The sequence below is a fragment of the Danio aesculapii genome, chromosome 15 (assembly GCF_903798145.1).
Source record: "Danio aesculapii chromosome 15, fDanAes4.1, whole genome shotgun sequence".
Classification (NCBI taxonomy): domain Eukaryota; kingdom Metazoa; phylum Chordata; class Actinopteri; order Cypriniformes; family Danionidae; genus Danio; species Danio aesculapii.
The window spans coordinates 32972228-32994727 of NC_079449.1; the positions used below are offsets into that span (position 1 = coordinate 32972228).

At 33.7% G+C, this 22500-nt stretch overlaps 2 protein-coding genes across 2 annotated transcripts in view; one reads left to right on the forward strand and one right to left on the reverse strand.

The window, feature by feature from the left end:
• The first annotated feature begins 2178 nt into the window (after nucleotides 1-2178).
• On the forward strand, nucleotides 2179-12388 carry rrp8 (ribosomal RNA processing 8). The gene is made up of 8 exons (XM_056473458.1): nucleotides 2179-2211; nucleotides 2413-2507; nucleotides 4698-4977; nucleotides 5056-5857; nucleotides 8304-8433; nucleotides 8511-8617; nucleotides 8708-8804; nucleotides 12259-12388. Exons 2-8 carry the CDS (start codon nucleotides 2424-2426, stop codon nucleotides 12370-12372), a joined length of 1614 nt encoding a protein of 537 aa, XP_056329433.1. The 5' UTR covers nucleotides 2179-2211; nucleotides 2413-2423; the 3' UTR covers nucleotides 12373-12388.
• Nucleotides 12389-12630: 242 nt separating this feature from the next.
• The window catches only part of si:ch211-149e23.4 (uncharacterized), a 23807-nt gene continuing 13937 nt past the window's right edge, over nucleotides 12631-22500 (reverse strand). The window contains exons 9-14 of the mRNA XM_056473457.1: nucleotides 22020-22307; nucleotides 21777-21933; nucleotides 19744-19904; nucleotides 19600-19675; nucleotides 19235-19265; nucleotides 12631-15793 (exon numbers count right to left, since the gene is read on the reverse strand). Of these exons, the coding sequence (XP_056329432.1) occupies nucleotides 15650-15793; nucleotides 19235-19265; nucleotides 19600-19675; nucleotides 19744-19904; nucleotides 21777-21933; nucleotides 22020-22307 (857 nt within the window). The 3' untranslated portion in view covers nucleotides 12631-15649. The remainder of the gene's footprint in view (nucleotides 15794-19234; nucleotides 19266-19599; nucleotides 19676-19743; nucleotides 19905-21776; nucleotides 21934-22019; nucleotides 22308-22500) is intronic.

Genomic DNA, 22500 nt, shown 5'->3' on the forward strand with positions numbered 1-22500 from the left:
CATTGTACCAGAAACACACATTATCTGTCCCTGAAATAAAAACCTAAAAAACAGTGAATAAAAAGTATTTCATCCCAAACATTTGAAAAATTGGCCTGATGTTTGATTTCTGTGAGTTGTTCTGTAAAGGAATATGCCATTCATTTGGTTCTCTGATTTTTTATTTTTTTTCTATATCAAAAACACTTTACAAATATACAAACCCTGTCATTGTCCTTGTCTATTAATAGTTTTGTTATGCTAAAAACTGTTATTTAGAAGAAGAAAAAAACATTCAGAAATAGCAAGTTTAATTTGTTATCATTCATATCAGTTGATTAAAAACATGAAATTATAAATAAATTCTACAAATAAATACTACAAGTATATAATACAAATTATACAGTTGTCCCTGTTTCTGTCAGTCCTGTCACATTTGCATTAACTTTAACATAAAATGCGTACAATACACGTTTAAGGCTATGACTCGGAAGTGACTTTTGACGGAGAAGAAGCTGACAGTGATTAAGGATGCATTCTATCTTTGAATTTTATGCTTGTTTTTGTATGACTGATTTTAGGGCAACAAGCTTAAGTCATTCAAGTTTCTGGTAGAATGTCCCATAAATAGCCTTAATAATAATGATGATGACAACAACAACAACAATAATAATAATAATAATAATAATAATAATAATAATAATAATAATAATAATAATAAATAATCATTTGGACTAATGCAACATGCTTGATAAGCAGTGTTCAACATGAATCGCATTATACATAAACTCAAATAATCATACTCATAAACTCAAACTTTAGTTTAGGTTTCTCTAAAGTTGTACAGTATTACCAAATTATTTATTTTAGAAAATATGAGCAACACAGAATGAGCTGGGCACAAACTAACTCGAGTATAACAAGGTTTAGAAACATTTCCACGCACATGCTAGCATGAAAACATTTAAGCATATGCTAGTTGCCATATGGAGAGAAAAGTTGTGCCAAATATCCTAAATCTTTTGTAGATAAAGCTCAGCATTAATTTTATGAACATTTACCATAACATAAGTACATTTCGGGCTGTTTTTATTTCATCAGGGTTTATTTAAAATAACACAAACCTGATTTAAATTTCAGTTTTTTTGATGAGAAACCTATCACTGGACGACAGTGTATCTCACTGTTATTGGTACCATGCTTTTTCATTACATTCAATGTATTTTTTTTCTGAGTGTATTTTGAACTGTGCTGTATAGTCGTGTGCTGTCACTGTTCACTTTTCAATTTTAAATAACAAAAAACATTGTAATTATGAAACTAAACCAAATATGAAATTATTTGTGGAAAAATAAACATATATTTAGCAAATTGGGTGACATGGTGGCTCAGTGGTTAGCATTGTTGCCTCACAGCAAGAAGGTTGCTGGTTCGTGCCCTGACTGGGCCAGTTGGCATTTCTGTGTGGAGTTTGCATGTTCTCCCAGTGTTCGTGTGGGTTTCCTGCGGGTGCCCCGGTTTCCCCCACAAGTCCAATGACTTAAGGTGAATTTAATTAATTAAACTGGCCATAGTGTATGTGTATGAATGAGTGTGTATAGTTGTTTCCCAGTACTGGGTTGCAGCTGGAAGGGTATCCGCTGTGTAAAATATATGCTGAAGTGGTTGGCGGTTCATTCTGCTATGGCGAACCCTGGAATAGAGACTAAGCCGAAAAAAAATATGAATTTAGGAAATTTCCAATGGATCCACAGAGTTTTATTTTTTGGCCCGTCAAATGTAAATTTTGTTTTGAACTTGACTATTAAGCTCTTCCAAAAGTATTTTATCAGACATTTTAAAAATCTAATACTTTCTATTAAAAACGTATAAGTCATGATAGCCAGAGAAATGTAAACTTTAACAATTGAACAAAACAATCAGTGCAGTTAACCGAACTGTTCAAAAGAACCGACTCCCATACATGAATCGAGCTTTCCATTACCGATAGAAGACGATAGAAAACAAAGTTTAGTTGAAAACAAAGTCACTTCTATTCATTACTCAAACATTATGTTAACATCTACCGAACTCGATCTTTGTGTCAATCAAAATACTAGATGGATAACGAGAAAAGAGCGCATTTGAACACCGCAGCATCCCGACTCGTTTAGAAAGGAAGTTGTCACGCTAACCCGGATGTACACAAAACATCGTGACGGGGATTTGCACGTGTGAGAGAGCAAGAGAAATGTAAGTAGCTGTATAAATAAATGTAAAATATTTGTGGTTTACTACAGTAATATACTTTTTGAGTATGAAAATCCATTTCAGCCAACTTCATCCATTATATATTTTATAATCTGACAATGCAGAAACTTAAGTTATGCATGTCAACTGTTGGTTTGCAAATTCTAGAGGTTTAATTAATTATAGTTTATCTCTCATTAACAGCGTTTACAAACATGTTTGCTGAAGAGGAATGGACTGATTCTCCATCACTAAATGGATCCTCTCTGTCTGCTAAATTGTCTCCTGCATCTGGCAAGGTATTGATTGGATTTCTTTTTCTTTTTTCTTTTTTTGGTCTTTTTCATCTAATTGAATGGGATTCACCCAAAAATTAGCATTAACATGAGCTATTTCCTTGCTGTTTCTTCAGTAGAACATTAATTTCAGTTACAAACCAGGGTGATTACAATTAAAAACCCATCTCATATGCAGGTTGGCCAGCAATGACAAAATTAGAAATGTATATCCAGAAAAAATCTTACATATAGAAAGAATAAGTAAAAATAAATGTACTATAATGTTACACTAATTGTGGGAATATGATACGTTGCATGAAGCATGAAAAACCTGAATTGATTTATTTAAAAGAGTTAAAGTATTAACTCCCAGAAAGAACATTAACTGATAATTTACTCATCATTTTATCAATTATATAACACCAAATAAATGTAGAAAAATCCTTTAATGTTTTCAACAAAAAAAAATATTTGTTTTCAGAAAAAGAACAGTCGAAAATGAACCTTTTGACAAGTGGTGAGAAAATCAGCAAATGTCAGTTGTAATAACTAATGTGAATTTTTTTTTTTTTGCAATTTTTAACTATAAATCACTTTACAATCATAAATCCATATTGACCTAGTTAACTCAATCAGATTTAAAATGCAGTTCTACCCTAAAACTAAAGTGTCACATAGGCTATAAATAATTATTTTAATTCAAAGCAATGACAATTGTAAAGTTGCCTAAATATTGTTACATACTTACCTTTATGAAATATCGAGAGCAAACGTACTTAAACGGAGATATGTTGGTAAAAGTATATTTTTGCGTCTCATTGCTGTAACCCCGGACACCCGATGCATCTGTTATTACCGCTACATTCTGTCTATATCCTTTGTTCCAAATGGGAAATTTAAAATATCTGTCATTGTGATTAATTTGTTTACCTTTTCAATCGTGTGTTTACTATTACAACCCTTTACAGAACAAGAAAGTAACACTGTATTTACTCCTGCGAAAGAAGCTAAAACCATATAATAGCTATTGTACTTAGCTATTGTAACTTGGATACCCCACAAAGGGTGGCTAGACCCCTAATACAACTTGCCATTCACGAGGGTGACATCACCTGTCAGAGACCGATAAATGCTAATTCAATTTGGCGTCAAAACTTTGACCTCCATCCGATATCCACACATTAATGCGATTTGCCCCTTACAGTGCAGGTAAACTATACCTTGACATCAAATTTACATGTAACATTGCATCAAAAAGCGATTACAGGGCAGTCCTGTTGTTGTTTTAAATACCAGTGTTAGCTGTCAATATGATGTCATGTTGACATTAAGGTAGTCAACTGACATAATTTTTTTTTGTCGTTTTGGCATCAAGGTGCCTGCTGGGAAAACAATAATAACAATCAAGCAAAACAAAATTAATATCTGTGCCTCCTGAAATTAATTGATCATCCGTGCAAGAAAGTAAACAATTTTTACAACATTATTATCACATAATTCACTAGGCATGGACCGGTGTAAGATTCTGACGGTATGATAACCTTGGATAAAAATATCACTGTTCCATGGTATCACGGTATTGTGCTCACTGCTCTAAAATAAGTTCTTTTTAAATGTTTGGGCTAAAAAAAATACATTTTGAAAAGTTCCCCTTTGAAAACAATATATTTTATTTTTTGAAAGATTTAAAATATTTAGGAACAGTAAACATGTCAGACAGAATAATTCAAATTCTTCATTTGTTTCAAAAACTTCACAATTTAAAACATCATCTTTGGATATCTTTTCTGCTGGAAATACTGTTGTCCTAAAAAACTAAAATAAATAAATAAATAAATAAATAAATATATATATATATATATATATATATATATATATATATATATATATATATATATATATATATATATATATATGTATATATATATATATATATATATGTATATATATATATATATATATATATATATATATATATATATATATATATATATATATATATGTATATATATATGTATGTATGTTACACATACCTTTGGAAAGGTATTACAGAAAATTTTGCCAGTTTTAAAACCTTGACTTTCCCAAAGCGCAGTATACCTTGAAAACAGTTATCATCCCATGCCTATAATTCACATCCTTCAATGTTTTGATTTCAGATCTGTCCCTGAACATTTTAAGTCTGAAAATTATGTTTTTATATTCCAACAGAAAAAAGCTGTGGGTAAACAAAGTCTTTTGAAAACCTTGCAAACACTGGGTTCAGTTCCAGACTGGGAAGTTGGGAAAGCTGTTGAGGAGGATAGTGACGAGGAGAAAGACGCGTCCACTGCAGTCAAGAAACCAAAAAAGAAAAGATGCAAAAAGCGTAAAAGAAAATCTAACGCTGATAATAAAGAGAAGCAGATGGGGGAAGAGGATTCTGAAACACCAGTAAAGAAGAAAAAGATGACGACAAAACCAGTGAAGAAGACGGTGAAGAAAACAAAAAGTGAGTGCATATGATGTTCACTTTATGTCTGCCATCAAGAACATTACTGACTTTTCCCGCACAAATCTGTGTTTGCAGGATCAGTGGTGTCAGAAGAGCCCAAAAAAGATGACGAAGCAGTCGGAGCTGAGTTGGAGAAAAACGAAAGTCAGACAGAGAAAAAGCTGAGCAGACAGCAGTGGAAGAACAAGATGAAGAACAAAAGAAAGAGTAAAAACAAATATCTTCCAAAACCGACAAGTGTTGATGATACCAGTCCACAGAAGGAAACATTAGTTCAAACACAGGATGTCAAAGAATCCAAGAACCCCCCGAAACCTGACAGGACATCCAAAAAAACGTCCAAAAAAATTAACAAGATAATTGAAAAGAATGGGATTTCCTCCATTGTGGACAATTCTGGAACTTGCACAGACTCTAAAACAGATAAAACAATCATCACAGAAACTATAAAAGTTGACGACTCCCTGATCAACAACACCTCACAAGAAATAGGAGAAACCGACAAACATGCAAAAAAGACAAAAAAATTACAGGCCGAGAAACTGCGTCGTATTTTGAAGTCAAAGTCAAGTTGTACTGATAGTAATAAAGTCACTAAGACCCCAGAAGATGCAGCGGTGGATGTGAAGGGTGTTGAAGAGAAAACAGCTCCTCTTGACCCTTCCACTGCTTTAAGGTTAAAGATGGAGAAGCAGTTAGAAGCTGCTCGTTTTCGCTTCATCAATGAGCAGCTCTACACATCCACCAGCGCTGCGGCCAAACGCATGTTTCAGCAGGATCCAGAAGCCATCACCATTTATCACAAGGGCTACACAACACAGGTTCAACACTGGCCCACAAACCCTGTGGATTCCATCATCTCCTATATTTGTCAGAAGTGAGTGATGATTACTAGGTTTATAAGTGTAGGCAGAGCAAATAATATATTTTGACTGAAAAATGACTAAGAACATATAAGAAAAAAAAATTATATAATATTACGATTTCTATTTTATTTTCAGTCCAGAAAAATAATTTTAAAATTATTTGTAATTTGTTGTGTTTGATGCGTGTATATGCAGTTGAAGTCAGAATTATTTGCCCCCCTGTTTATTTTTTCCCCCAATTTCTGTTTAACGAAGAGAAGATTTCTTTAGCACATTTCTAAACATAATAGTTTTAATAACTCATTTCTAATAACTGATTTATTTTATCTTTGCTATGATGACAGTACATAATTTTTTACTAGATATTTTTCAAGACACTTCTATACAGCTTAAAGTGACATTTAAAGACTTATCTAGGTTAATTAGGTTAACTAGGCAGGATAAGGTAATTAGGCAAGTTATTGTATAACGATGGTTTGTTCTGTAGACTATCGAAACAAATGTATAGCATAAAGGGGCTAATATTTTTGACTTTAAAATGGATAAAAAAAATTAAAAACTGCTTTTATTCTAGCCGAAATAATACAAATAAGACTTTTTCCAAAAGAAAAAAATATTATCAGACATACTGTGAAAATTTCCTTGCTCTGTTAAACATCATTTGGGAAATATTTAAAAAATAATAATAAAATAAATAAATCAAAGGGGGGCTAACAATTTTGACTTCAACTGTAATTCTTACATAATAGAAAGTATTAAGTTATTTTATTGTTAGTTTTATTGGTTTAGTATTAATATAGCTCAATATTATAGTAAAATTTTTCATAAATTATATTTTTATTATAATAATTGTAACAAATTATTTTATAAATTGCTTTATTTTTAATGTAATTTAAATAAAACAAAAGTACTACTAAGAATAATATATTTAATTGTACATATATTAAAAATAATATGCATTTAAAATTGATTAAAAGATACAAAAATATTATTATGTTTTTATATGCATATGTATGTGTGTATGTATATATGTGTGTGTATATATATATAGATAGATAGATAGATAGATAGATAGATAGATAGATAGATAGATAGATACAGATATATATATAGATATATAGATATATATGTGTATATACATATGTATATATATATATGTATATATATATATATATATATATATATATATATATATATATATATATATATATATATATATATATATATATGTATGTATATGTATATATATATATGTATATGTATATATATATATATATATATATATATATGTATATATATGTATGTATATATATATATGTATGTATGTATGTATGTATGTATGTATATATATATATATATATGTGTGTGTGTGTTTGTGTATATATATATATATATATATATATATATATATATATATATATATATATATATATATATATATATATATATATATATATATATATATGCATGTATATATCACTTGGTATTTAATAAGCATATAGACACTAACTGTTAAGATTTGTACATATATTAAAAATGATTTAAAATGTATGTATATTATCATAAAAAATATATTAAAAGAATAGGTATTGCTGTTCATATATATTACTTGGTATGTAATAAACACTCACTATAAAAGAATAATCGTAGTAGCATAATAATTTATAGTAATGATAGTAGTGATAAATATAATAATTATATTTTATACCATATTTCTTGCAAATGTACAATAAGTAATAATAAGCACATCATCACTTTATAATAAGCAATAATTAATTGTTTTGAATCACTGTGGTCAAATTAGGGCTGTATATCATTTCGCCATCAATATTGCAATGTGTGTCCGCAATGATCACATCGCAGGATATGCAATGTTAAGTTGTGATTATGATCGATCAACAATTAAGTATACATGAGATTTGTGAGTCATATCAGCGCATAACCATAACAGAGTGAAACCTTATTATTTGCATGTGTTTTAAAGGCGTTTCAAGAAAGGGTAAAGCATTTGGACACAATAACATAAAACATTTATAACTTTAATGAAGAAAAATTTACAAATTTTTAAAATACAATGAACTATATAACGTTATTTTACATTTCTAAATTTCTAAATTCGAATAATGTGTGACTCTCTGAAAAACCTCAAAGAACTGTTTATTTACTTTTTTTTTGCTCTAGTGTAATTATTTTTGCAATTTTATTTGAATACATGATCCACATCATTAAAAAATCAACCCAGCCAATGTAAATTAATGATTTTTCACAAATAGAGCTATTCAAGCCATCTGGCATAATTGGTTTTCTTATCGCAATATGTATCACACCAAAACAAAATATCGCAATGTCATATTTTTCCAATATCGTGCAGCCCTATAGGTCATGTATGATGTTTTTTTTGCATTTTTATTTATGATGTCACTAATTTTCAACACATTTCCTTTTCCTTTCTTTCAGACCGGCTTCTTTAGTTGTTGCAGACTTTGGTTGTGGAGACTGTAAAATTGCCCGGAGTGTCAAAAACAAAGTACACTCTTTTGATCTGGCTCCGGTTTGTGATCTTGCCACTGCTTGTGACATGGCCAAAGTAAGCTATCGTAGTAATAAAGCTTTGATTTGCAAAGCAGCCAAAAGACTTAAAGGCAGCTCTGTTCATTTTCCCAGGTTCCTCTTGGTGATTCTACTGTGAATATCGCTGTTTTCTGTCTTTCTCTGATGGGGACGAATCTGGGAGACTTTTTGGCAGAAGCAAACAGAGTCCTGGTGATGGGGTAACCAGCTCATTTTATAATCCGAAACCATTATGAGTCTGTGGTAAACCATAACAAAACCCTTTTCTTTTTTTCTTTCATTTTATACAGCGGGGTTCTTAAAATAGCTGAAGTGGCCAGTAGATTTGAAAACGTGCATTCGTTTGTTCGTGCATTGTCAAATATGGGCTTCAAGATAGTCAACAAGGTAATATACTTTATTTGAACCTTTAATTCACCTTCAATTGCTAAAAAGTGACACTAAAGACTTAAAAATATTTACACAGATATGTTTAGCAATACTTTGTTTAAATCAGATATAGTTCAAGTAAGAATATTAGATTAGATTCCTGAGGGTTTAAATATTTATATTAAATTTGGATATTAAAATAGAATTAGAATAGATCTAGAATTTTTTCCGCCACAATATTAATGTGTAACTCACAGAAATTCTTCTCTATTTTTGGTTAAATAAGTTTTAACCTTGGTGAAGAAAGTATTCATAGCACTTCACTTTTTCCAAATTTTTTAATGCTACAGCCTTATTCCAAAATGGATTGAATACATTTATTTCCTCAAAATTCTACACATAATACGCCATAAAGACATTGTGAATTGTTGCAAATTGATAAAAAAAAAAACCCTGTAAAATCACATGTACATAAGTATTCACAGCCTTTGATCAATACTTTGTTGATGCACCTTTGGCAGCAATTACAGCCTCAAGTCTTTTTGAATATGATGCCACATGCTTGGCACACCTGTCTTTTGGAATTTTTCCTCCTTGCAGTATTTCTCAAGCTATATCAGGTTGGATAGAAAGTGATGGTGTACAGCCATTTTCAGATCTCTCTAGAGATGTTCAATAAGATTTAGGTCTGGGCTCTGGCTGGGCCACTCAAGGACATTCATCATGTTGTTGTGAAGCCACTCCATTGATTTTTTTTGGCGGTGTGCTCTGGATCATTGTCCTGCTGGAAGATGAACCGTCACCACTATCTGTGGTCAAGAGCACTCTGAAACCGGTTTTCATTCAGAATGTCTCTGTACATTGCTGCATTCATCTTTCCCTCTATCCTGACTAGTCTTCAAGTTCCTGCTGCTGAAAAACATCCCCACAGCATGATGCTGCCAACACCATGCTTCACTGTAGAGATGGTATTGGCCTGGTGATGAGCGCTGCCTGGTTTTCTCCAAAAACAGAGTTCAATTTTAGTCTCATCAGACCAGAGAATTTTGTTTCTTATGGTCCGAGAGTCCTTCAGATGCCTTTTGGAAAATTCCAGGCAGGGAGTGGCTCCCATCTGGCCACTTTATCATACAGGCCTGATTGGTGGATTGCTGCACAGATGGTTGTCCTTCTGTAAGGTTCTCCTCTCTCCACAGAAGAACACTGAAGCTCAGAGAGCGTGACCATCGGGTTATTGATGACCTCCCTGACTAAGGCCCTTCTCCCCTGATCACTCAGCTTAGATGGCCGGCCAGCTCTAGGAAGAGTCCTGGTGGTTCCAAAACATCTTCCACTTACGGATGATGGAGGTCACTGTGCTCATTGGATCTTTCAGAGCTGCAGAAATGTTTCTGTAACTTTCCCCAGCCTTGTGCCTCGAGACAATCCTGTCTTGGAGGTTTACAGACAATTCCTTTGTCTTCAGGCTTGGTTTGTGCTTTGACATTAACTGTCAACCCTGAGACCTTATATAGACAGGTGTATGCCTTTTCAAATCATGTCCAATCAGCTGAATTTACCACAGGTGAACTCCAATTAAGCTGCTTAAACATCTCAAGAATGATCAGTGGAAAGAGAATGTACCTGAGCTCGATTTAGAGCTTCACGGCAAAGGCTGTGAATACTTATGTACATGTGATTTTTCAGGATTTTTATTTTTAATAAATTTGCAACAATTTCAAAAAATATTTTTTTCACATTGTCATTATGGGGTATTGTGTGTAGAATTTTGAGGAAATAAATTAATTTAATCCATTTTGGAATAAGGCTGTAACATACAAAATGTGGAAAAAGTGAAGCGCTAAATACTGTAATATTTATTAAAAAAAGTGTTTTTGACTCTTGATATGATTCAATAATGCAATCTTAGAATACAAGATAACATTACCAAAATATGAATATGAATAGGGCTGCACCATATTAGAAAAAACTGACATTGCATTTGGTTTCTCTGCAATTATATATTGCCATATGAATATAATTTCTTAAGATAAGATTTTATGTTGATTGGGATGGTTTTGTAGGGGAGTGCATGTACATAAAAAGTACACATTTATTTTGTGCACTTTATTTTGATGGTCTGTTTGTTGAATTTAAGTTACTTTGCATCTACATGCCAACTAATTGTCATTAGATTATAAGTAGACTGTTAGGTTGGGGTAAGGGTTAGTGTAAGTTGACATGTACTTGCAAAGTGTCTTACAGTCAGTTAAATGTCTGTTGAAGGAGCAGTATCAAAAGATATTAAGCAGACAGTCTACTAATACTCAAATGGACCATCAAAATAAAGTGTTACCTTTTCTTTTATAAAATATTTACAAAATAAAATCTGTTAAAGCACAGATGAATATAGAACAGCACTTTCTAATGGAGTCTACCAGTATTAGGGTAGGTACAGAAAATCAATAATCTAAAGTAAAATAACACAGCATAGTTTTCATTGTATAAATAAACACAATTGATCTTTATTAAAGTGGCAAACTTTATCATTTCTTGGGTCATAATGGTTTAAATTCACTTGAGAGCCTGCGATGTGACTTGCAGATTCCCACATTGCGATATATCAATGTTGAAGCGATATATTGTGCAGCCCTACATATGAAAATGATTAATAAATGCTGTAATACATATATAACTTTGTATTTATTTGACTCTTCATATGATTTGATAATACAGTCTTAAGATTACGAGATATCACCATAATATGCATATTAAAAATATTTATAAATACTGTAATATTTATAAAAGTGTTTTTGACTGTTGATATGATTTGACAATACAATCTAAGAATACAAGATATTATCACTATATTATCAACAAAATAAGCATATAAAAAATACAGTTTATATATATATATATATATATATATATATATATATATATATATATATATATATATATATATATAACAGTGTATATTTGACTCTTGATATGATTCAAATAACATGAATCTAAAAATACGAGATAATATCACCTTATTATGCATATAAACATCTTAATAAATACTGTAATACATAACAATACTAAAATAATATTGGAGTAGGAATGCAAGAAGTCATTTTTTGAAAGCAGTTAATTACAATATACTGCTTACTTTAGATGATTATGCGAAACATTCAGTTTAAAAACTGACACATGCAAATACCACTGTCTATTCAATCGTTAGCATAATCTCCTCCTTAATTATCATAAATGATTGTTAGTTGCAGGTCTAATGCTGTATTAAGGGAAGGAAAGTCAGGCCAAATTGTGCAGTGTTGCAGACTACAATTGTGCTGTTCTGCAACTATGCAGATCAATAATGGAATATATTAACAACAACAGCAACACTTCTTAGCTTTTCAGTACGCTAATGGAGATAGCAACAGATTATAATTTAGTAACGGACGAGTGCTGTTTACAAGCTATTTATTTGAGCTCATTTTTCATTCAGGACACCGAAAATAGCCACTTCTTCTCCTTCGAATTCATAAAGACCAGAAAAGCACCGGAGAACACAAAGAAATTCGGACTTCAGCTGAAACCTTGTTTGTATAAGAAACGATAAATGTGTTAAAACTAAATATGTTGTCTTTATGGTTTATGGACGGTGTATGAAAGCAATAATGCAGATCTTCTTAACACTGCTTGTGTAAATCATTGTACAAACTTAAGGGCGGTTTTTTTTTTTTTTTTTTTTTTTTTTATAAAAAGAGAATTGATTGTGATATTTAAGGAACTTTTGTCATTTGTGAAAACTTTTAGAAGTTGTTTCATAAGAGTTTTACCTGAAAAACAAACAGACGTAGTATGTATGTTCACATGTGCAAGTATTTTATTATTTTTAAATGTTTAACACAGTGATATTAAATTCACATTGAGGTGACAACATGTCCTACAACAAAACATTATTTATACAAATACAGACCAGTCGTCATTCTGATAGACCTAGAAGGTAATAACAAAATAAGTAGAAGGCTATTTTTAAAATATCAGACTGGACAGAAATCACAGTTGTTGATTTAGAAAGGCCAATACATTTTGTGTTTATGCTGTGGCACAACGTGATCAGCAGAGGGCGCTATTACAATTCACATTCAGTCAATGCGCTACAAGTCGAACTGAAATGGTGGAAACATGACAGAAGACATGAGCTAGACCAGGGGTGTCAAACTCAGTTCCTGGAGGGCCACAGCTCTGCACGGTTTAGTTCCAGCTCTGATTAAACGCATCTGATCATACTAATTGAGGCCTTAGGCTTTTTGAAACCTACAAGCAACCGTGTCGAAGCTGGGTTGGAACTAATAACCAGGAGGGCTGCAGTCCTACAGAGTTAAGTTTGACACTCCTGAGCTAGACTTTTAAAGTACAACTTGATCCTAAAAGATAATAAACCCGTAAAAGATATGCTCAAAGTATTTATCAAACAATGCTACATGGTGATAATCACAGTAAATCTTAATGCTGAAAGCTACTTAATTCACAGATCTTGCCTTATTATCAGTATTCATGATCAAGGAATAAGAACAAAAGGATATCAGGAAGTACTGATGATGATGTGTGTGTGTGTGTGTGTGTGTGTATGCGTGCGTGCATGCATGCGTGTAAAATAATCAAAATGCGCTATGCTTGTTTGTTTATATTCATTTTAAACAATACAATACCAATGTTTTAATGTCGGAACAGTTAATAAATCACTATCTGGACTAATAACACTGATTTTCAATCACAACTTAAATTAAAACATTTGTTATTTTGGAAATTTGAAAGAAATCGTATCAGACTAAAACAAACAGAATAGAACAAATGTAAACATTTTACAAAAGGTGCTCAATATTGAAAAGTATGGTTTTTTTTGTTTTTTTTTACAAAAAAATTATTGAGCTCGAGATGGACTAAATCCTTCATGTATAAGCCTCAAAGTAAAACTACCATAGCGGGGTAAATAAGTATTGAACACATCATGTTTTTTTCCTGGGAATAATATTTCTAAAGGAGCTGATGACAAGGAATTGCACCAGATTTTTGTAAAAACCCAAACAATACAAACATAAAAATAAAACAAAACAAAAAATCTATGAAAAGTACTGAACTGAAATGCATGTATTAACTTTGAAGCTTTTTTTAACATTAAAAAAGCTTTAAAGTTCTCGTCTATCAAATCTGACCTTTAATTTGTATTTTCTATTGGATTCAAGTCAGGTGATTGGCTGGGCCATTCTACAGCTTGATTTTCTTTCTCTGAAAGCATTTAAGAGTTTTCTTGGATGTGTTTTGGATCATTGTTTTGCTGAAATGTCCACCCTGGTTTCATCTCCATCATCCTGGTAATGTGGATGTTGGACTGAACCAGCTAATATTCATTTACAATGACGAAGGGCAGAGGGTTGCTGAAGAACTACTGAGAGATTTCAGCTGCTGTCTGGGCTTTTACTGCCTTTGTACACCTCCCTTTCTTCATGTGTTCAAACTTTTCCCCTGCGTCATTTAATTTTATTACGCATAACTTGATTTGTTTTCTTTGCATATATGGATTTCTTTGGTTGATCCAGGGAAATTTTAAAGTCAATGGCACCTTTAGAAATATGTTTTATGAGAAAAATGGTGACGTGTTCAATACTTATTTTCCCTGCTGTATATATAGTTTTACTTACTATATGCTGGGTAAAAATCAGCATGTATGAATTCAAAAGTACCAGGATAACTACACGGTGGCAATCAAGTATGTCCTGATTACATCCATAGTACACATTTTAATATATCATTCATCATATGTTTTCAGTGGTTACGTATCGTGGTTAGTTCACCCCAAGATGTAAAATCTGTTATTAATTTCTCACGTCATATCGTTTAATTTCCTGAGACCTTTGTTCATCTTCAGAACACAAATGAACATATTTTAGATGAAATCCAAGAGCTCTCTGATCCTCCCCTCCATATACAGCAATGGTCCTGTGAATTTTGTGTACCTAAAAACTGTAAAAATTACTTTGCAATGTCTTCTCTTCCACATCAGATCAAGATGCGCATTTATTATGGGCAATATGACTATTTGACTTTAGAAGCAAATACTGTACATCATTTTACCTTTATTAATCCAGTAGTTGAGAAGACATTGGCGAATAAAGTCATTTTATTTTGCATACAAAAATGTTCTTGGAGCTTCATATGGTTACATCGAACGTTGTATCCTTTTCTGCACGTTGAATGTTGGAGGTTAGAGAGCTCTAGGATTTCATCTAAAATGGCTTAATTTGTGTTTTGAAAATTAACAAAAGTCTTAGGGATATGAAAAGCATGAGGGTGAGTAATTAATAACAGAATTTTCATTTTTGGGTGAACCAGCTCTTCGAAGAATTATTTGTTGAATCATTCATTTAAATGATTCATTCAAAGCATCTGATTCTTTTAGAAATGAAGCAAGTGACTTTCTATGAATCTATCATTGAATGACTGACTAATATAATTCATCGTAAAACATTAATTCAGAAGTGAAACAGCAGTATATCAATGAAATGCACAAATGTTTAGCTCAGAATCTATTTTCATCTACAAAACAAAAAACAATATTGTGTCTAAAATGTAACTCTCTCAATCTTCAGTTTGTTGAACTGCTGTATAACAATCAGGCTCTCTTCACACTGTATATTAAAGGCAGCATGTGACCACTAATATCTCCATTGCTAATAACTCCAACTCTATTACTAATAAATGCTTCATTCACATGATCAATTTAACTGAAATTGATTATGTTTTCTTTTACAACGTGTGCCTTCAAGCTGGCATGAACTCCAAAACACTTGTGCAAAAACTGAAATGTTAAACTGGAAAGCCAAACAGGTGCATCACACGGTGCTTTTGGCATCAAAAACAATGGAATAGTGGGTAAGCTCAGCATATTGGCCCGCCTGGCCTTGAAGAAGCGCCCTCTCTGAGCAGCGAGGGTCCTGCATCAGAGCGGACAGAGACTCACGATCCATCCTGGTTTTCTTTGAAAAAGGCAAAAAGAAAAATAGAATCTCAATACTCAATTTAAAAAATAAATAAATAAAAGCTAAAAATAAGTCTTATTGGACAAACTTTTGGGTAACACTTTATAATAAGGTCCCATTATAATTAGTCATTAGTAATTTTTGCACAGCTTATGAGCTGTAATGCTTGAGTCTGATTGGTCAGTCATAATTTTCCAAGGGATGTCACATAACAACCGCTGAAACTAATGACACAGGCTCATCCGTATACAATGAATGATTTTGACCAATAATGAGTATATTCTTATACATATTTATATGATCATCTATCATGTCACTGTTCTTTACCGAATAATGTGTAGATTAGTGTGGGCTGCATTCAGCTGTTTATCTGTCTGCAAGCTACATGTTTAATTAAAGAGTTAGACAATTATTACCAGTGTTTTGTGTAATTGTTCACTTTTGTGACAAGTAGCCATGTAATAAGTTTGTGTACTGTACATGTAGATAAAGCCCTGCAGTCTTCCGCTTTATTTTGGTCCGTTTATAAGCTTGGCAGGCTTTACTCTGCAAGATGTGCGTTGTGGAATACAGATTAGGAAAATGTGCCCAGTACTACATTTTTGAGAACCAAAAAACATGTGCTTGTGGGTACATATGGCTGCATTTTGTGTGTAAAACAAATGCTTCTGGGTAGTACTGCTGACTGATTACATCCATATGGACAGCTTTTTCAGCATGACTAGTTTTCTTGGTAGTTTACATGAATAGCGGTAGACCTGGGAGGTGGAGTAGACCGGGGTTCGAGTCTGGCGAAGGACAGTTCCAGAAGCCAGGTAAAATGAAACCCCCAAAAAAGCAGCATGAGGTCACGGTAGAAGCATACAGCCGCAATGGCTTTACTCTTCTAGTTTGCTTTTGAAAACACTATTGGTTGGGTTAAGAGAAGTGGGTTGGATTAGTCAGTCGATATCAAGCTGATATATACTCATTGGCCACTTTATTATGTCCAACTGCTCGTTAACGCAAATTTCTTTTGAGCCAATCACATGGCAGCCACTCAATGCATTTAGGCATGTAGACATGGTCAAGACGATCTCCTGCAGTTCAAACTGACCATCAGAATGGGGAAGAAAGGTGATTTAAGTGACTTTGAACATGGCATGGTTGTTGGTGCCAGACAGGCTGGTCTGACTATTTCAGACATAGCTGATCTACTGGGATTTTCATGCACAACCATCTCTAGTGTTTACAGAGAATGGTCAGAAAAAGAGAAAATATCCAGTGAGTGACAGTTTTGTGGGCGCAAATGCCTTGATTCTAGAGGTCAGAGGAGAATGGCCAGACTAGTTCGAGCTGATAGAAAGGCAACAGTAACTTAAATAACCACTCGTTACAACCGAGGTATGCAGAAGAGCATCTCTGAAGCACAACATGTCGAACCTTGTGGTGGATGGGCAACACCAGGTGCCACTACTGTCAGCTAAGAACTAAAAAATGAGGCTACAATTCACACAGGCTCACCAAAATTAGACAATAGAAGATTGGAAAAACGTTGCCTGGTCTGATGAGTCTTGAGACTTATGCTGCAACATTCAGATGGTAGGGTCAGAATTTGGTGTCAACAACATGAAAGCATAGATCCTTCCTGCTTTGTTTCAACAGTTCAGGCTGGTAGTGGTGGTGTATTGGTGTGGGGGATATTTTCTTGGCACACTTTGGGCCCATTGGTAATTGAGCATCGTGTCAACACCACAGCCAACCTGAGTATTGTTGCTGACCATGTCCATCCCTTTATGACCACAGTGTACCCTTTTTCTGATGGCTACTTCCTGCAGGATAACTCGCCATGTCATAAAGGGTGAATCATCTCTGACTGGTTTCTTGAACATGACAATGAGTTCACTGTACTCAAATGGCCTCCACAGTCACCAGCTCTCAACCCAATAGAGCACCTTTGGGATGTGGTGAAAAAGGAGATTTGCATCATAGATGCAAAATGGACCAAAATCTCTGAGGAATATTTCCAGTACCTTGTTGAATCTATGCCACAACGGATTAAGGCAGTTATGAAGGCAAAAAGGGGTCCAACCCGGTACTAGTAAGGTGTACCTAAAAAAGAGGCTAGTGAGAGTATAATGCACAACAACAAGCCAACCGGCTACTTTTACAGACGTGGACAAGAAAGATGTTATTATTTGCAAAAAATGTATACAGCGGCCCCTGGTGGATTTATAAGAAATTGCGCATATGAGAAAATATGCCCCAGTAATGTATTTGAGATTGTCAAAATTGTACACAGCGGCCTCTAGTAGAATTGTGAAAACAAAAACTGCAAGAAAATGTGCTCCAGGGTACATATTTGTCATTTCTCAAAAACGTTAGTCCTCGGCATATATAAACAATGAGTCTGGGTTGGCATTATGCTATTCATAAATAAAAAAAGCTATATATTTGTTACATTGTTTGTCATTTGTTAATAGTCAGCTCAGGTCCATTATTTGGCATGAAACCGAAGTTGTGAAAGTTTTCTTTTTATTTCCAGTTTTAACATTTAAACAATTATTAAATAAGATTTGACAGCTTCCGTTTTTCCGAAAGTAAAACATTCTTCTTTTTTCAATAGGGATTTTTTATTATTATTAAATATAACTGATAAACCATTACAACAAGACCTGTTGTGTGCACTGAGCTAGCTACTGTTTGTTCTTTTATCGAATCATGTTCACATTAATTCAACTTACTTTTAAAACAGCCATGGAAAAACTACATTACCCATGATGCTCTACAGAACGTTCCACCTACCAAAGATAATATAACTAGCTTTGCCCAATGGCATAAAGCATTGCAAATGGCATAATCAGGTTTGTCTGCTTGTGCTCTCAAAATACTTATTTCAAAATACTAAATTTGTATATTTTGGCAAAACTTCTATGATATAACAAACTTTATAGGAAGTTTTTTGGCTGACATTTGAAATTAAATGCAATGCTTCATGGGATTGTAGTTATTTCCCTCATTAAATCCAATAAATGCATAGTTCACCCTCAAATAAAATGTACTCACTATTTACTCGACCACAAGTGATACCATTATGAGTTTGAACAGAAATAAGATATTCTGAACAATGTTCAAAACATGTAATCATTGACATCGTTAGTAGGAAAACAAATACTATGGACGTCAATAGTTTCAGGCCTCCTGCATTCTTCAAAATATTTTCTTTTGTGTTCGCAGAAGAAACTCATACAGATTTGTGAAGACAGTAAATGGTGAAAGAATTTTTAGGTTCAGATAATATTGCATATATGCAATAATATTTCGTTAATAATAAGACATTTCTAATTGTAAATTAATATAGAGATCTTTATTTCAATGTAAAGCTCATGTTTACAAATGGAACCTTAATGTAAAGTGTTACCAACTCCTGTAATAATGCTGTCAAATCTGTCCAATTACCTGTTGTGATGAGTGACTGTTCCCACATTTGCTGGAAAGCAAAAAAAGATCAAGAATGTTGTTATGAGAAGAAAAAGCCACAGATACTCTCCCATTTTAAATTGTCATCAATCTCCACCACTGAGACAATCTGTTTGTGTCGCGTGTGTAGCGACTCTTGGTTCGTGTGGTTTTTTTAATCTGCCAGCCTGCAGAAGCCACCATATATCCTGTTTATGAACACTATGCATGTCATTGGTCTAGGTAAGCTACCTTACTTCCTGTTTGCCTCCACTAATCTCACCTGTATGGTTGTATTTCCCCCCCAAAAAAGTTACACAACAACAAAATCTTATCTAAGCTTGGGAGAAAGCATTTGTACTCACCAGATGACAAACAATAGGATGATCAAGATGAGGGAGATGGCAGCAGCCGTCGTGAAGCAGATAGTGATGAATATTACTGTGGGAACAGTTCATTTATTATTGTGTATTATTCCCATATTGATGACTGATGGGTGCTGAACTTACGGTGTTGAGTCTCTTCACTTGTTACGTCCACACGAAGAAAGACTTTGGCCATGTGGTGGTGGTATGAGACATGGCATATGTACAGTCCTGAGTCCAGTTCGGATGCTGGGGCTGTAAAAACCAATGCCATGCCGACTGTGTGTGCTGCTGAGCCGTCCTCTCTGAAATAAGATGTGTTCAGAGGAATGTTTCAAAGACCATTGGTATTTTGGCCCCCAAGAGTTATCATCTTGTCCTTTATTCCATCCATTGTTTTGTTTATCTATTTGTCTGTCTGTCTGTCTAGTGTCTTTCTATCTATCCATCTATCCATCATTTTGTCCCCCGTTCCATCTACACTATCTGTCAGTCCCTTATTTGTTCCATCCATCCATCCATCCATCATCTTGTACTTTATTCCATCAATTGTTTTATCTAGTTGTCTGTCTATCTAGACTCTTTCCATCCATCCATCCATCCATCCATGCATCCATCCATCCAACCATCATTTTGTTCTTCATTCCATCCATCCATTTTGTTTATCTATCTAATCGTCTGTCTTTCCATTCATCCATCCACCATTTTGTCCTTCATTCCATCCATTGTTTATCTATCTATTCGTCTGCCTGTCTAGTGTCTTTCCATCCATCCATCCATCCATCCATCATTTTGCCTTTCATTCCATCATCCATCTCTCCATCCATCTTGTCCTTCATTCTATCCATTGTTTTGTTTATCTATATATTCATCTGTCTGTCTTGTCTTTCCATCCATCCATCTATCCATCCAGCCATCATCTTGTCCTTCATTCCATGCATTGTTTTGTTCATCTATTTATTCATCTGTCTGTCTAATGTCTTTCCATCCATCCATCCATCCATCCATCCATCCATCCATCCATCCATCCATCCATCCATCATTTGGTCTATCTATCTATCTATCTATCTATCTATCTATCTATCTATCTATCTATCTATCTATCTATCTATCTATCTATCTATCTATCTATCTATCTATCTATCTATCTATCTATCATCGCCATCCATCATTTTGTCTTTCATTCTATCCATTGTTTTGTTTATCTATTTGTCTGTCTGTCTAGTGTCTTTCCATCCATCCATCCATCCATCCATCCATCCATCCATCCATCCATCCATCCATCCATCCATCATCTTGTCCTTTATTCCATCAATTGTTTTATCTAGTTGTCTGTCTATCTAGAGTCTTTCCATCCATCCATGCATCCATCCATCCAACCATCATTTTGTTCTTCATTCCATCCATCCATCCATCCATCATATTGTCCTTCATTCTATCCATTGTTTTGTTTATCTATCTAATCGTCTGTCTTTACATTCATCCATCCACCATTTTGTGCTTCATTCCATCCATTGTTTATCTATCTATTCGTCTGTCTTTACATTCATCCATCCACCATTTTGTGCTTCATTCCATCCATTGTTTATCTATCTATTCGTCTGTCTGTCTAGTGTCTTACATCCATCCATCCATCCATCCATCCATCATTTTATCCCTCAGTCTATTATTATTAATATATTCTATTGGATTTCAGATTTCTTTCATTTTAAAAACTATTTGTAATACTTTAAGGTTTTAATTACTGATAACATCAAGCTTAATAGCATCTGTCACTATGCAGTTTGGAAACGAGTAGCATGAACATTAAACTGAATAGCTCCTTTTTATACAGTGTAAAATCATAAAAGTTTGGGGTGAGATGAGATTTGTTTGTCAAAAATATCCTTTTCAAATATACAGCTCACAAAGACTTCTTATAAGATGGCCAATTTAAATCTACAGTATGTAACTTTTGTCCTAAAATAAAGACTTCCTACAGATTTAAGGGAGCATATTGTGCTAAGGGTATTTAACGAATCATCATTAAGATCCAGTAAAACCCCCTTTTATTTAAACATAACTCTTAACAAAACTCCATTCTCTACTGGGTATCATAATGTGTTTTTCGCACTAACATGATTTAATAAATTAATTGACATTTACTACGTGAATGAATAATTATGAATTGCCCATACCTGTAACATATTGTCCAGTATGATGTTGCATTGCCATGGGCTTTAAGAAGTATCTTCTGATTGGAGAGGTTTTCTTGCAGCTCTACTCGATGCTCACGCTGGCCGTGACTTCTGCGATCAACTGTGGTTTTGTTTAAAACCTCAACAGATGAGATATCTGGGTGAAAGTAAAAGGCAGATTTCATTAAGCAACCAAAATATGTTTACTGAACAAACGGCCAGCAATCACAGAGAAACCCTTACAGAATTTTGGAACTTGTATCGTCCGTCTCTCATCCCGGCCGTGCTCATTCTGAACCACACAGATCAAATCCTTCCCCTCGAACTGGCTGAGCTGAAATTCATAAGTTGAATTGACTTCTACTTTAATTCCATCGTACTTGTACTCAGTGATTGCTTGAACTGCAGAGTCGTCTTCAGGAAGGATCCAGGAGATGTTGGGTATGACTCCATAACTGCTGTACCCACACACTGCATGCCAGATATGAGTGTATCTCTCTTCAGCCACAAATGCATGGATTGCAGGCGGCCCTAATGAACAAGATATACTGCTTTCTTAATGTGTAGGCCAGTGTTTCATCCTAACTCTTAAAGTCAGCACGCAATGCAAGGGAATAGTGCTCATCCATGACAGTAAGTTTCCTAATATTGGAGTGGATGTGAAATCATTATTTACAATGTTTATTTTGCAAGAGAATAGTGATATTCTTTAGGTGGACAAATA

What these genes read in the sequence shown, in the direction of transcription:
- rrp8 (XM_056473458.1), top strand. Translation starts at nt 2,424, where the DNA reads ATGTTTGCTGAAGAGGAATGGACTGATTCTCCATCACTAAATGGATCC. An exon ending in CTGCTTGTGACATGGCCAAA is followed by an intron (nt 8,434 to 8,510) that starts GTAAGCTATCGT and finishes TCATTTTCCCAG; the next exon opens with GTTCCTCTTGGTGATTCTAC. An exon ending in GCTTCAAGATAGTCAACAAG is followed by an intron (nt 8,805 to 12,258) that starts GTAATATACTTT and finishes TTTTTCATTCAG; the next exon opens with GACACCGAAAATAGCCACTT.